Source organism: Rhinolophus hipposideros (genome assembly GCF_964194185.1).
Source record: "Rhinolophus hipposideros genome assembly, chromosome: 19".
Lineage (NCBI taxonomy): Eukaryota > Metazoa > Chordata > Mammalia > Chiroptera > Rhinolophidae > Rhinolophus > Rhinolophus hipposideros.
In genome coordinates this window covers 24,784,086-24,800,453 of record NC_138065.1, presented here as the reverse complement: position 1 = coordinate 24,800,453, position 16,368 = coordinate 24,784,086, and the positions used below count along the sequence as shown (strand labels likewise).

The following is a 16,368-nucleotide window of genomic DNA, read 5'->3' as shown; positions in this document are numbered from 1 at the left end:
ACTGAGACACCAGAATCTGAATGGCCGCCTTGTGGCTTTTATTGATGCACACACAAAGCAACACTGTTTTCTCCAAAGTATGAATTTCACACATACTAAGAAACTGATTCGAACTAATTACCCTTGTCTGCAAGCAGCGGAACCATCAGTTTCAGGATGTACCTCCCCAAGAGACAAAACCTTTATGCTGAAACTTACTAAAATGGATAGATGGAGAACTGATGTTATTACACCATTGAATCTCTTCCCAAGCAGGTTGTGGGAAGGAATGCAGCCACAAAGGCAGAAGCTCTCCTTAACTGGGAGCAGGTGGGGGGGTCTATGCCCACCTCTATCAACTCCATGAGTTCTCCTGTTGGTCCCCACTCAACTGTGCCTGGCTTGAGTTGTCCCCCCCCCTTGGGGAATCTTACTCGTCATTGGCTAACCAGGCCATCCCCTGGGGCAAAATGAAGACATAAGGTGTAAGCACAAAGGTGAAGCAAAGTCCCTGAAAGGATTAGTCTCACAGACTCCTTTCTTTAGGGGTAGGTACCAGGGGACAGATGGGTAGGCTGCTACATGGCAACAATACATAGGATTAAAAAACTGAAGAGACGTAAAATGAAAAAGATACTCTATCCTATATCCCACTTGGACTCCATGTCCTTTTCCCCAAAGAAAGTATTTAACTATTGGTTATGCTAATTTATTTTGAAAATTACATTTGTTCCAAGTCAAATTTACACTTGATATTCCTTGTTGGGTTTCAAGTCGAACTGCTGTCCTCTCAGTTTCCCAAGTGTTTTGTGTGTCTGCCTTGTGCTACCAATTTTCCTGTGGCTTTGTTGGTCAGATCCACAGAGGCAAATGCAAGTGTTTTTCCTTGCTTCAGAATATGTGCTGTAATCACTATATCTTCTCCTAGTTTAGCAGGTGACATGTACCTTGAAAGGAAACATAGTTAACAGCAAATGAGGTTTAAAAGGGAAAGTTGTATGCATCACAGAGAGCTGTCTTAAGGACTATTTTTAGGATTAAAATAAGTAACAGTAACAGTTAAGTTTTTTGTCCTATCAAATTTGAATGGCTGGTCCTGACCAAGTTCCATCTTACCCAAACCATGTTTCTTTCCCCGTAAATATAGGAAGGGGTTTTTGTACCACTTCCCTTTTTTGTTAAATTTCTCACTTCATATTTATTTGGGGCTGGTAAATGATTTCTTCTAGCGTTCATTTAATCTGCTTAACTTCCTAGGTGAATTATTACTTGGTGTCTGTATCTTCTTAATATTTAGAATTTACTCAATTCTAAAATATATAAAAACTGTAAGGAATTAATATGAGGTCTTTACAATCTTGGTGATGAATTGTGTATACAGATTTTTAGAGATACACTTCCTACTCACATGTATTAAGTTGTTATTCCCTTACTTTTAAAATATCTATAGTAAATCTTTGGGACTGTCCTAGTTTCTGTTCAAGTGAATCACTTTGAAGCTCAGGGAGCTTTTTTTTTTTTTTTTGAAGGGGAACAGGACTTCATTGGGGAACAGTGTGTACTTCCAGGACTTTTTTCCAAGTCAAGTTGTCCTTTCAATCTTAGTTGTGGAGGGTGCCGTTCAGCTTCAAGTTGTCCTTTCAGTCTTAGTTGTGGACAGAGCAGCTCAGCTCCAGGTCCCTTGCTAGTTGCAGGGGGCACAACCCACCATCCCTTGCAGGAGTTGAAGCAGCAACCTTGTGGTTGAGAGGACGTACTCCAACTAACTGAGCCATCTGGGAGCTCAGTGGCAGCTCAGCTCAAGGTGCCCTGTTCAATCTTAATTGCAGGGGGCGGAGCCCACCGTCCCTTGTGGGACTCGAGGAGTTGAAACGTCAACCTTGTGGTTGAGAGCCCACTGGCCCACGTGGGAATCAAACCGGCAGCCTTCGGAGTTAGGAGCATGGAGCTCCAACCACCTGAGCCACGTGGCCGGCCCCTCAAGCACCTCTTGATGGTAGCCAATACTTTAGGCAACATATACTTTGAAAGGCTAAAACTATGATTTATAAAAATTCTTTAGCATTGTGAAAGCAGCAGTATCTTAGAAGATCCTGAAATGTAGTGCTAGATTTAAAGATCTCTGCTCTGAATAGAGACTCTTAAGGAAAAGAGTCATCAACTGGTCTTAACTTACTGCCCACCACACAGAATAAGGTAAGGACTGCTGAATATGCCCACTGGTACCATAAGCAGAACCTTTTCTTTTTTGTATGTTTTAATTTCACTTGATCTTAGCCAAAAGGCCAAGAAGCGATGTACGTCTTAATTTCAAAGGAGCATTTGCATCTTATCCAGTGATTTGCTTACTGCACCCTTAATTTATTTCCATAGTAAAGAGGGACTGAATGTTTAAGTTAGCCTAATAAAAGATTTAGATTGTTTACAAACCTAATAACTGACATTACTGCCACTGCCCTCATGTCAAATAACACTGGCTTTCCTACCCTAACTCTTGACTGTCCCCCACCCTAACAAAAATCTTTTTTTGTTGTTGCTTAGGTGGAAAAAGCAATTGTCTTGAGACTAAATCCCTGGGCCCTGCACAGGCCTGGCAACAGTACTTGTTAATGTTGGAACTGAATTTTTTACATTTGGAACCATTTGACCTATGCAGGCATTTTCACAAGTGAGTGGCAGCCTAACATCTGGTGCCCTGCTCGCTTCATCATGTAGTTTAAACCTATAGCACGTGTCTGTGCAGTTCAGGGAGAGACCCAGATTGCAAACGACATTTGCAGTCACCTTGTTACAAGGAGATGATGTATATACATGAAGGTTTCTCCAACTTTTAAAATTTTGTTCAGCCTTTTTCCTATATATTATACTTGTATCCTTAAATATGGCCGTCATAAGACGTTTGTCCAGTGGCACTTTTCAGGCCTAACAACAGTTAAAAGCCATGAGTTTGTAGTGATTTTTTCCCCCCACCAGTATATGTATTAGAAGCTGAATGTTAGACCACCCCCCTTTTACTACTGATACATACTACATTTGGAAATTAGTTCCTCTACTAGATTCTAAGGCCATGGAGTATTTTAGGACAAATCTAGAGCTGTACTTAAGGATGAGCAGCTAAGGGCACCTCATACTTTCTGTTAAAAATGTATTTAGCCTTAGTTGTTTGAAATCAGTTATCACATTAAAATGATTTGGGGTGCAGTTTGGTTACATACGTTATGTTCATATCGACACTGACGCCAGGTGCTCCCTTTTCTGTACAGAGCAGAGCCATTGTTGATATGCTATCCACTAAGGTGGCTGTTAACCCTCCATGAAGAGTGCCCATCTTATTGGTATGCTCCTCTTCTACTTTCAGTTCACAAATCACTTTCCCAGGAGCAGCAGAGACAAGAGTCACCTAAATGTAAAAGAAAATAATTTTGTAATACAGAATTGTACACCTGAAATTATGTAATTTCATTAACAATTGTCACCCCAATAAATAAATTTAAATTAAAAAAAAGTAAAAAAAAGAAAATAATTTTGAACATTCTATTAGTAAAGCTCAAACAGCCCGTCAAGAAGCTGAATGTTAGTCCATTAGCCTTTTACTACTGATACATACTGTATTTGGAAATTAGTGCCTCTATTTGGATTAAACTGAGTCACCCCCAAAAAGCTGATTCCTAAATTCAAATGTTACCAATCTTTATGATAGACGTTAACCCTCATGTAAACTCTTTTTAAAGAAAAAAGAACATTTTAGGGAAACAGTAGTAGTTTTTTTTTATTTAAAGATTTTATTGGGGAAGGGGAACAGGACTTTATTGGGGAACAGTGTGTACTTCCAGGCCTTTTTTTCCAAGTCAAGTTGTTGTCCTTTCAATCTTAGTTGTGGAGGGCGCAGCTTAGCTCCAGGTCCAGTTGCCGTTGCTAGTTGCTGTTGCTAGTTGCAGGGGGCATATCCTACCATCCCTTGCGGGAGTCAAAACCGGCAACCTTGTGGTTGAGAGGATGCGCTCCAACCAACTGAGCCATCTGGGAGCTCAGTGGTAGCTCAGCTCAAGGTGCCGTGTTCAATCTTAGTTGCAGGGGGTGGAGCCCACCATCCCTTGTGGGACTCGAGGAGTTGAACCGGCAACCTTGTGGTTGAGAGCCCACTGGCCCATGTGGGAATTGAACCTGCAGCCTTCTGAGTTAGGAGCACGGAGCTCTAACCACCTGAGCCACCAGGCCGGTCCAAAACAGTAGTAGTTTTTAATCTCCATTCTGCTGACATAAATCAAACATTCCATCTGAGCTTTTCAGCCTTATGGACAACAACCTAGCATCTCTTAATGTTTCCTTAGAAATTCTGCACCAACAAAGTCAGCTGGTCCCTGTGATCTGTTAACCCATTAGAAGTTTAATTTGGATGTTCCCTAGTTTTTGCACAGGGTAATTTTTTTTCAAAAGATTTTCACGAAAATATCGTGTTTCCCCGAAAATCAGACCTAGACGGACAATCGGTTCTAATGCGTCTTTTGGAGCAAAAATTAATATAAGAGTGGGTTTTATATTAAAATAAAAGAACCAGTCTTATATTAAAATAAAAATTATATAAGACCCGGTCTTATATTAAAAATATTAATTTTTGCTGCAAAAGACGCATTAGAGGTTATGCCATAAACTCAACACAAAAAGTTGAACAACAAAATCCAACAAAGTTAAATTCAAGTGCTTTTAATTCCCTGCCCAATTTACAGTATCACAATGAGACAGAATTACACAAATTTAAAATTTTCTATCAAACCTCTTTAAAAAAGAAACAGAATAGAAATGTTTCTTATATCTATTTAAATTTTTAATAACTAGTAAATAACTAGTAAATAACTATTTAAATAATTAGTAAAAACTATCATAGCATAATATTTAGAAGTTGGAATTGAACTGTAACTGGAATGTGCTGCATCCAGAAACTGTAATTTTCACCATCACTAAAGGGATTCAGGCAGAATATAGATGAATATGTGCTGTGTCTGTTGTTTGGGGATTGGGCGGGGGGATGTCTCAATTAAATGGTTAGATTCTAGACAACTGCCATTTATTGACCACTTTTATATGCCAGGCACTGTGCCAAACACTTTACGTGTGCCATATAATAAGGAAGGCATAATTTCCATTTTGTGGGTAGCTTAAATTCAGAGTGGTTTATTCTCAAGGTCACCCAGGATGTGACAGAACTGAGATTTAGATCTAGGTCTGTTTATCTTCAAGTCTACCTAGTCACTTGCTATAAAGTCCTTTGATAGACAGTGGCCTTTATGGCTCCCACCAGGAAGACATCTCGGCGTTTCATAAACCACAACTTGAATAGTTTTTACTGTTTATCCCCTAGAAGGCCGTGAAGTAAAACAAAGAGAACCCTACCATCTAGACCATCCCAAACAATGTTTTGCGTAACAGGTGAATCAATGGTAAAATAAATATTACAATAGGATCAAGTCTATTTATACAATAAATATGCAGCCATTAGATGTCCTCATAAAATAATAATACACACCAAGCAGGACCAAGGTGGAACTCCTCTTATTCAGGCATTTACCTGAGTGTATCAAGCACTGGCAATGTAAAGATGAATGAGATCGAATGCCTGCTCTTAAGGGGTTCACAGTCTAGGGAAAGAGACAAGTATACAAACGATTGCAGCAGAAGGAATTACTGCAAATAGAAATATGAGTTGTTTGAAGTAAGGATATCTAACTTATAAAAGCATATGCTTTCAGGGAAGAGATTGGAAAAGGCTTCCTGGGGAGTGACATTCAAGTCTTGAAGGACAGGTAGGAATAAGCCAGGTGAAGACTGGGAAAAAAGGCAGTTCAGAAACAGAGAATCAAATGTGAAAGCCTTATAGACAGCAAAGATAGTTTAGTGTAATTTTAAGGCAGTGTGTTTCATAGTCAGTTCTTAAAGTTCTGAGATGATAAAGGTAAAACATGTCGATTGGATTTTCTACTGCAGAATGCTTTTCCTTTGTCCCAACGTGAAAGGCAAAGGGACATAGTAATATATTAATATATGTTGGTTTAGTAATATAAGGTTGGTTTAAAATATACATTGGAAAAGAGATAATTTTGTACTCATCAGCCTTATATGGCAAGAAAAATGCTTTTTATGTGTTGCCAATTCTTGTCTCCCTAACTAAAATAAAGGAGTTAAGCCAATGGAAGATAATGATGAAGCAATGTCCTACCCACCATCCCAGAGCTAATAACTAGCCTTATGGGGGAAGGGGCCAGCGGAGAGCTAACTTATTTGAAAAATAAGAGTGAAAATTGGGGGGCAACTGGGTCAAGAGCAGATGACCCAAACAAATCAGTAAGATGTCATAATCCTCAGGGAGCATACCAACCAGTAGAGGTTATAAGAGGACAAAAATAACAAATGAATGCCACGGGAGGCAAAACAAAACCTTAGGGAACAGAATTTAAGTATTCCCCGAGGATTTAACCAGCTGAAATAATACTCAATTCTTGTTCATTGGAGAGGTGGTTATGAGGAGAGACGAGCCAGGAAAGAATATAAGCAATCACTGTATTTTTCCTCACAGATTGGTAAACGGCAGATACTACTGACTCATTCCTAAATACCTATAAAGATGAATACTACGAAGGCCTCTATCATATTAATTGGGAAAGCAGATTTCTCTCATACACAAGTTCTCTGCTGCCTTCAACTTGGAGAAGAGGGGCTGACAGGGAAGGAGCTTCCTTATACCCTAGATTGGGGACTGGGGCAATGTCTATTCACACCTCCAGTTCTCTCAAGGGAGAAAGCACAAATCTTTGCAGAATTTTTGCAGCTGACCTACAGTTTGGAATCTAGTATCTGAATAAAGAGTTGATCCCAGGAAGGGTTGATGCTGTGCAGGAATGCAAATATGGTGAGCCAAGGCCAGGCGAATGGCTTAGTTGTCATAGTATTATTACAAATTAAGTACACTTAATTTCTATTAATGCTCAGATAACCTTCTGGGGTCTCTACAAACCTCAGGACTTGAAAAAAACGGCTACTTAGACAAGCGGTATAACAATTCAGCAGCATTTTATTTTAAAGGGTGTAGATAGAACTATACAATGACTGCCTTCAAGGCAGAAGAAATATAAACTCATCATCATTTCCCTTGAAATTGGTCTATTCACCACTTCTAAAATTAGAGTATTTCCAAAGTACTTACAGTTGCTCTGAATAGGGTTTCCAGGTGGGAATTCCCACCCGTTCTCAGGATTTTTTTTTTTTTTTGATTTCCCATTCCCGAATCCAGAGATATAAACTGTTTTCTGTTCTCCACGATGAATCGTTTCCACAAAGTGACAGCTGATACTACCAACCACCTGGGTTCAAGGAACCGATTTCCCGACCAACTTTTCTCGGGATTTGGGAACGGAAAAACGAAAGAAAATCCCTGAGGGACGGCCCAGTGGCTCAGGCGGTTAGAGTTCCATGCTCCTAACTCCGAAGGCTACCAGTTTGATTCCCACATGGGCCAGTGGGCTCTCAACCACAAGGCTGCCAGTTCAATTCCTCCAGTCCCACAAGGGATGGTGGACTCCGCCTGCTGCAACTAAGATTGAACATGGCACCTTGAGCTGAGCTACCTCCCGATGGCTCAGTTGGTTGGAGCGCAGGCTCTCAACCACAAGGTTGCCAGTTCAATTCCTCGAGTCCTGCGAGGGATGGTGGGCAGCGTCCCCTGCAACTAAAATTGAACACAACGCCTTGAGCTGAGCTGCCGCTGAGCTCCCAGATGGCTCAGTTGGTTGGAGTGCGTTCTCTCAATCACAAGGTTGCCGGTTTAGACTCCCACAAGGGATGGTGGGCTGTGCCCCCTGCAACTAGCAACGGCAACTGGACCTGGAGCTGAGCTGCACCCTCCACAACTAAGACTGAAGGGACAACAACTTGACTTGGAAAAAAATCCTGGAAGTACACATTGTTCCCCAATAAAGTCCTGTTCCCCTTCCCCAATAATTAAAAAAAAAAAATCCCCGAAAACGGGCGGGAATTCCCGCCCAGAAACCCTGGCGATAAATAGGAAAAATGTCTAAGAAATACATTGTGAGTAGTAAGTTTCTTTCCCATTGTGGGTATTACTGGGTTCAAGGAGCTGATTTCCCCGATTTCCGGACCAATGTTTCTCAGGATTCGGGAACAGAAAAGCGAAAAAAATTCCTGAGAACGGGTGGGAATTCCCACCTGGAAACCCTAGCTCAGAGTGGGTGCCAAATCCTTTTCCCTTTCAATATTGATTAACTGTTGATTTGAGTTCATTATTTCACTAATTATGTCTCAATTCCTTAAGTTCTATATCTGAGCCACCTAAATTACCATGTTACTTCTCTTTAACATATTTTTAATTACAGAAATACAATCATTTGTTTTATACAAATAAATAGTATAGAAATGTAATTTCTTACTTACTTCCCCATCAGTGCTTTATATCTTTCAATATAATTCTCTAGGCTTATTCAAACACGTGCACAGGTTTTTTTTAAATAAAATTTAAACAAATGAGATCATATTACACACATTCCTGTACATTTTTCTCTTCCCAGTATATCACAGCCATTCCTCCAGCTCAATTCAGATAGATCTCTTTTAATGGATGTGTGGTATTCCCTAGTATTGAGAATACTAGATGTGTTCTTTCCATATTTTTTACCATTACAAACAAAGATGCTTCCATTTGTATAGGATTACCAAAATTAGAAAGCTGGGTAAAAGGGTATATAAATTTTTAACAAATCTGCCAGATTACCTTCTAAGAGCAGTGCTTCATTCCCTAATTCCTCATCAGTAATGTGTTATTCTTAATTTTTACAATATCATGGGCAAAATCTGATGATATCTCCTGGTTTAAATCTGCACTAGCCAGACTAATAGAGCTATTAGGCATCCTTTCATGTTTATTGGCTGACTACATTTGTTTTTCTGTGGTCATTGTGCCCACATCCTTTGTGCCCACTAACCTATTTAAGACTGTCTCTACAGCAATTCTTACCATATCAGATTTTAACACCTAGTCAAATGGTGAAATCTTTCCCAGATTATTGTATTTTGACTTTTATCTTTTGCCATAAAAAGATGAGTTCATATTAGCAATGTGCACAGTGCCTGAAAAATAGTAAGTGCTATCTAAATGTTTGCAAAATAAATGATAAACAAAAATTTCCAATTTTATAAAGTCATACAGAGCACATCATTCAATGACTCCTTAACAGAGAGTTACACTGATTTTTTTAACTAGTTGCTCTAATAGTTAGACATTTAGGTTATTTCTCATTTTTGGTATCACAAATGCTACAGTCAAGATTTTTGTACGTAAGTCTTTGAACTTGCTCTGTCATTTTGTTGCTCATTTCTTGTACTTAGACAATTTATTTATTTATTTATTATTATTATTTTTTTTAAGATTTGTTTTTTTTTTATTGGGGAAGGGGAACAGGACTTTATTGGGGAACAGTTTGTATTTCCAGGATTTTTTTCCAAGTCAAGTTGTTGTCCTTTCAGTCTTAGTTGTGGAGGGCGCAGCTCAGCTCCAGGTCCAGTTGCCGTTGCCGTTGCTAGTTGCAGGGGGCGCAGCCCACCATCCCCTGCAGGAGTCGAGGAATTGAACTGGCAACCTTGTGGTTGAGAGCCCACTGGCCCATGTGGGAATCGAACCGGCAGCCTTCGGAGTTAGGAGCATGGAGCTCTAACCACCTGAGCCACCGGGCCGGCCCCCGTACTTAGACAATTTAAATGGCCAATAATGAATATGGAAATATCTGTTGGCATATCATGTTGACAGATTTCAAATAACGTCATTGCCCTTTTGTGGTCAACCCAAAGCCTCAGAGATCTAGTTAAGTATAAGTCAATTCTTTTTTAAAAATTAGTTTCAGGTGTACAAAACAATGTAATAGACATTTACACCCCTCACAAAGTGGTAACCCCTCCCCCAATCTCTTACCCCTCTGACATTGTACATAGTTGTCAATTCCATTGACTCTATTCCCTGTGCTGTACTCCACATCCTGTGACTATATATATATATTATAGTTGACATTCAATATTATTCAGTTTCAGCTTCAGGTGTACACTGCAGTGGTCAGGCATCTACGTCACCCCTGAAGTGGTCTCCCTAATAAGAGAAGTGCCCATCTGACACCCTATAAAATCTTTACATTATTGATTAAATTCCCCAAATTGTCTTTCATATCCCTGTGGCCATCTTGTGGTTACCAATTTGTGCTTTCTAATCCCCTCACCTTCTCCCTTATCCCTATCCCCCTCCTTTCTAGCAACCATCAGTTTCTTCTCTGTATCTCTGAGACTGTTTCTGATTAGGTTGTTCATTTATTCTGTTCTTGATTCCACATATAAGTTAGATCATATGGTATTTGTCTTTCTCAGACTGACTTATTTCACTTAGCATGATGTTCTCTAGGCCCATCCATATCATTGCAAATGGTAATATTTCATTCTTCTTTATGGCCTGGTAATACTCCATTTTATAAATGTACCAGTTTCCTAATCCAGTCATCTACCGATGGGCATTTTGGTTGTTTCCAGGTCTTGGATATTGTGAATAGCGCTGCAATAAACATATGTGGTGCATATATTTTTTCAAATTAGCATTTTGGATTTCTCTGGCTAGATATCTAAGAGTGGAATTTCTGGGTCACACGGTAGCTCCACTTCCAGTTTTTTTATACCTCCAGCTGACTTCCATAGTGACTGCACCAGTCTGCAATCCCACCAACAGTGTACAAGGGTTCCATTTTCTCCACTTCACCAGCACTTGTTGTTTGTTGATTTATTGATGACAACCATTCTGACCAGAGTGAAGTGGTATCTCATTGTAGTTTTTATTTGCATTTTTCTAATGATTAGTGAAGTTAAGGTCGACTCTTAACCTTTCTAATCATTTCCATTGTCTTCAAGGGCTCCTCGTCTCTTTATTCTGTGTGTCCTCAAGGTTCAGTCCTAAATCTTTAATGCTTCTCTCTAGTCTGTGTTCTTCTTGAGACATCTCCTTCACTTCCACATCCTCATCTCTCATTTCCATAGGATGACTACGTAACTGTGGATGACTACATAACTTTACCTTGCTTCTGAATTCTGTTCTCTTATTTCTTTGCGTGTTGGATTCCGCATGGTATTTCCAAATCCTAACACAGTGCCTATCATTTGAGATTCCTAAGGTGCATTCTTGCATGTGTTACTGGGAAAAAAGTTCCATTGGCAAATAACTTAAATATGATAAAAATGAAACATGTTTATTTATTGCAGAACTTTCAAAAGTTTTAATATGCAGAAAGGATACAACATCTCCACTATATGAGATACTCAGAGTAGTGAAATTCATAAAGAGACAGTGGATGGTGGTTGCCAGGGCTAGAGGAAAAGGGGAACAAGGCATTATTTAATGGATACAGAGTTCCAGTTTTGCAAGATGAAGAGTTCTGGAGATGGCGTCGATGGTTGCACAACAATGCAATTAACACTACTGACTTGTATACTTTAAAATGGTTAAGATGGTGAATTTTGTTATGTGTATTTTACCACAATTTTTAAAAAGGGGGGCTATAACATCAGTAGTTCCTGAACTTATTTATTAATGGGACTCTTTTTCTCAGGGCATATCTGAAGGGACCATTCCTCAGTACCCACTTTTCTCCTCTCCTAGATGATAAACTCCTAGAGGGCAAGGAACTGTGGTTGGTATTTCTTCATAATCTCACAGTACTTAACTTGCTGATTTAAAGTGATCTTATAACAAGAGTAGGATATTTGAGTGTTAGTTTTTCTGTATCTGTTTTATAAAAGATAGGTTTTGGGGGTATTTATAAACACTGATAAAAGAGATTTTAAAAAGAGAACAGGCTAAAATAAATAAGTTTTAATTAATATAAGATCTCATGCATTGACTTGACATCTGTACCAGGATTGATTGAAGTGCCTTATTCAAAAGTTCATTTCCGGGGGAATAGAAAGTCACTGTCATTTACCAGATTCTATCAGCTAAAATCAAAACATCTGTCTAAAAAGCAAAATCCCTATTGGAATATTATTAGCCAGATTTTGAAGTGTTATTTTACTTGATTCATTGGCTTTAGTAAGGCCACTGCAGAAGTGGGTGACAGGGCAGACTTGAAGAAATAGTGACTGTGCATCTCACTTGCTGCTTACATTCAGAAACATTATCCCTTCTCATTTTTGCAAAAGCAATGAAGAGTACAAGTGTGTCTGGGAACCATATGCATTCATATCCCAATTTAGTTGTAACAATGTTCTTGCATTTAAAAATGAGCATTTCTTGCCTTGAAATATCTCTGATATTTAAGTAACTAAAAGCACAACTATTTGACATAAAATAATTCTGTTAGTAAAGGTCCAATGAGGCAACAAAAAACACAGTAGTTATTTTAACAAAGAAACTTTAATGTAAAGAATTGTCAACCAGAGATTTAGGGAAAGACCAAATTCTGTTCCATGTAAAGAGACATGTGGAAGTCTCATGATATGAACAACTAACTCAGAGTTCAGTACAAAGACATGGTATATTTACCATATATCTCTCATATATTTAAAGAGAACACAGCTATTTTCTAGTTTTGACCCAGAACAAAGTAAATGACTAGCACTGTTGTCATTTGGACTGGATGATTTTTGTTGTGGGGACAGTGGAGAGGGAACCTATGCACTGTACAGTATTTAGCAACTTCCCTGTTCTACCCACTAGATGATAGCAGAGCCTCTCCCACCCCACTCCAATTGCGATGATCGAGACATTGCCAAATGTCCTATGAGGAACAAAATCACTGCCAATTGAGAACCACTGGTCTAGGTCATGTTACCTTAAAACTTATGGTAAAAGGAAAGGAAACCGTGTTCACAACTAGATTTATGGATCATTATGCATATATACATACTTTACCCCTAGCAACTCTGCCCACATGAAACACAGCCACGAAACCTATTTTAGATCAAACTAACACAGAGCACCTACTGTGGTATTGACTGGTGCAGTTATATGATAGCCACTAGCCACATGTTGGCACTGAGCACTTAACACATGGCTACTCTGAATTGAGATAAGCTATAAGTGTAAAATTCAAACTGGATTTGAAAGATTATGAAGATAATACTTTTTTTGTATTGATTACATGTTAAAATATTTTGGCTAGAGTGAGTTATTTAAAATATATTACTAAAATTAATGTACCTATTTTTGCCTTTTATTTTGTGTGTGTGTGTCATATCTAACATAAATGACTATTACTATATTTGGGCCTGTTTATGGACTCTGATTTTAGTTCTATTTGTCAAATTTTTTATCCTTATTTCAATACTATGTTGTCCTAATTATAGCTTCATAATATGTCATATCTTTATCCTTCTTTAATATTGTTTTGGATATATTCTACTTTTAGCATTTCCATTTAATTTTTAGAAACTGTCAACTAGTGCAAAAAAATGCTTAGAATTTGGTTGGGATTGCACTGAAGTGTTAAACCAATTTAGGGGACATTTGAAATATTTCTAATATTGAGCCTTTCAATCCATAAATATAGCATATAGTTTCATTAATGTTGGTCTTATTTATCTCAATATTGTTTTGTAGTTTTAATATAAAGATCTTCCAATTTTTTTTCCCCAGAAGAATTTACTTTAACAATTTTGGACACAATTTTGTCCAAGGTGAATTCTTATAGAGTCCGCATATCCGAAGTACACCTTATTTCATCTTCATTTTTGAAACATTTTTGTTGGGTATTGCATTCCACCTTGACAGGGTTCTTTTATTTTTTTTCCCTTTTATTACTTTAAACATAATGCTCCCTTGTCTTCTCACTTGAATTGTTTCTGTATCAGTTTTCTATTGCTGTCATAATAAATACCATAAACCCTGGGATTCAAACAACAAAAATGTGTTATTTTATGGTTCTGTCAGTCAGTCGTAAGTCTGGTATGGGTTTCACAGGGCTAAAATCAAGATTTCGGCAAACTGAGTTACATTCTGGAGGCTCCAGGAAAGAGTTTCCTACTCACTTGAGTGTGTTGAATTAAGTTCCTAGTGGTAGTGGGATCAAAGGTACTGTTTTCTTGCTGTCTATAAATTGAGAGCTGTTCTCTTAGCTTCTAGGAGTTACCATATTCTTTTTTGTGGTCTCCTTCCTTCATCTTCAAAGTCAGCGATGGCAGGCAAAGTACTTCTCAGTTCACATCTCTCTGACTCCATTTTTGCTTTTCAAATGCGACAACAAGGTCTGACAATTAAGTTCACGAACTCATCCTAGAAAAAGTGCTGAATATCTTTTGCATACCTCATTGCTGAATATCACTACGGTCACCATCGAAGCACTTCCCTTGGGAAAGCTAACTACTGATGCCAGTGCCTAGTCCACCCTTCAAAGCAATTTTGGAACTTTTTCTGGAATGGTCATCAGAGCTGTCATTGTATTACCCTTGATGTCCTGAATGTCATCAAAACGTCTTCCTTTCAATATTTCTTTTATTTTCCAGTAAAGAAAGAAGTCATTAGGGACCAGATCAAGTGAGTAGGGAGGGTGTTCCAATACAGTTATTTGTTTACTGGCTAAAAACTCCCTCACAGACAGTGCCGTGTGAGCTGGTGCATTGTCGTGATGCAAGAGCCATGAATTGTTGGCGAAAAGTTCAGGTTGTCTAACTTTTTCACTCAGCCTTTGCAGCAGTTCCAAATAATAAACTTGGTTGACTTTTTGTCCAGTTGGTACAAATTCATAATGAATAATCCCTCTGATATCAAATAAAGGTTAGCAACATCGTTCGTGAACTTAATTGTTAGACCTCCTATTATAAAATTTATAATTACACATGCGGCTAGCATTTGTAGCCTAAAATCATGTCTATTGGACAGAACTGATCTAGACACAGGTTGCACCACTATTCAACCTGACTGCAAATTCTGAGAAACTCCACACATCTAATTTAAAGATATATCTTCTTGGAAGGCAAGTTAACATCAATGCCAACTCAGTCATGCATATGGTTTATGACTGTTCCAGACAAAGGCATACACAACCCATGGAGGGTTATCATGAGAAGGCACATAAGGTTGCTTAAAAGTTAACAATGAAAATGGCTACAGATTTTTTAAAGGAATTCAAGCTTCCCCTTAGACCAATACTTTCTCTTTTGGATAATGTATCTTTCAAAAAGTTACTGTTAAATAGTAGTTTGTCCTTGGGTTTTATAGTATTTTCGATTTGAAAACACAAAATACATTTATCTAAGTATTATTTCCTCTGTTTTTCACCAAAGCCCTGAGAGATAATTAGGGACATGTTGAAAACACAGCCTAAATGTTGCATTCCAAAAGGGAGGGAGACCTTGGTCCAAAAATGTATTAATACATTCTTCCTACAAACGACTGCAGTTGATTTATTTAAACTCCCTTTCTAAATTATTTCCAAATTTCCCAGTACTCTATCTTGATCAGAGAAAAACAGGCATGCATGCATTTAAACATTTAGAAAAAAAACAAAAAACCTAAAAGTTCTTAGGCTGTTAAATATCTTCCAAATGCTTATTTATAAATGCTTCCTATGTCACATGATGTTCTATAAAGACACTGAAAACTAGGAGTCTGGGCTAGTTTGTTCCTGTGCAAAGCGGGCAGGGTTGGCCCTGCTTAACTCCGCAGCACCCCTACACCTAGGACTTGACTTTCCTACCTTACTGCAATTATTTATCTTCTAATCCTCTAGGATGTGGACCGTCTCTTAGTCTTTCTCTAGCACTGCAGGCCGTGTTTGTGGAAGAGTCGAACTCCAAAGTCCTTCTAACTCTAGAGCCGAGGAGTTCTGTCTCCACGGGTGATAACCATGTTTACGTATGTACATTTATATGAGATCACCTATGCACTTGACCTGGCACATAATGGAGCTCCAGTAGTAATCATTATCATTAAGGTGAACTACAGGCGCAGCCGAACAGAATCTAGCGAGATACTTATCCAAGCATGGTGCCTTCTCTCCCTTCATCACAAGCAGGAGCTTCGCCTCCAATACCTTTTCCAAAACTCTGTCAAAACCGTGGACACTGCCGATGGCCTTCATCACCTCCCGCAGTTTTTGGGTCAGGCTCATCTTGGGCCGTTCGCCAGCTTTTGAGCCCCGCGAAAGAATGAACCTTTTAAGAACCCGGAAACCCAGGAGTCCGCGAAAAAGTACAAGGGCGCAGAGGACGAAGAGAAGCGTCCGTCTGCTCTGCGAAGTGCACGCCGCCGCCACTGCCCCACGCTCGCGCACTGACGTTCCGCGTCCCGTTGTGACCGCGCGCGCACGCGCTGTTTTGTACTCTCCAGCGCCCGCCACTCACCCGCTCTACAGCCGCGCC

At 39.0% G+C, this 16,368-nt stretch overlaps 1 protein-coding gene across 1 annotated transcript; it reads right to left on the bottom strand.

Moving 5' to 3' along the window:
- Nucleotides 1–17: 17 nt before the first annotated feature.
- On the bottom strand, nt 18–16,301 carry ACOT13 (acyl-CoA thioesterase 13). The gene is made up of 3 exons (XM_081026655.1): nt 16,041–16,301; nt 3,195–3,379; nt 18–926 (listed from the first exon to the last, which is right to left on the bottom strand). Exons 1-3 carry the CDS (start codon nt 16,116–16,118, stop codon nt 770–772), a joined length of 420 nt encoding a protein of 139 aa, XP_080882781.1. The 5' UTR covers nt 16,119–16,301; the 3' UTR covers nt 18–769.
- Nucleotides 16,302–16,368: the final 67 nt, after the last annotated feature.

What these genes read in the sequence shown, in the direction of transcription:
- ACOT13 (XM_081026655.1), bottom strand. Translation starts at nt 16,118, where the DNA reads ATGAGCCTGACCCAAAAACTGCGGGAGGTGATGAAGGCCATCGGCAGT. An exon ending in TTGACAGAGTTTTGGAAAAG is followed by an intron (nt 3,380 to 16,040) that starts GTATTGGAGGCG and finishes TTTTACATTTAG; the next exon opens with GTGACTCTTGTCTCTGCTGC. An exon ending in AGTGTCGATATGAACATAAC is followed by an intron (nt 927 to 3,194) that starts GTATGTAACCAA and finishes TTTCCTTTCAAG; the next exon opens with GTACATGTCACCTGCTAAAC.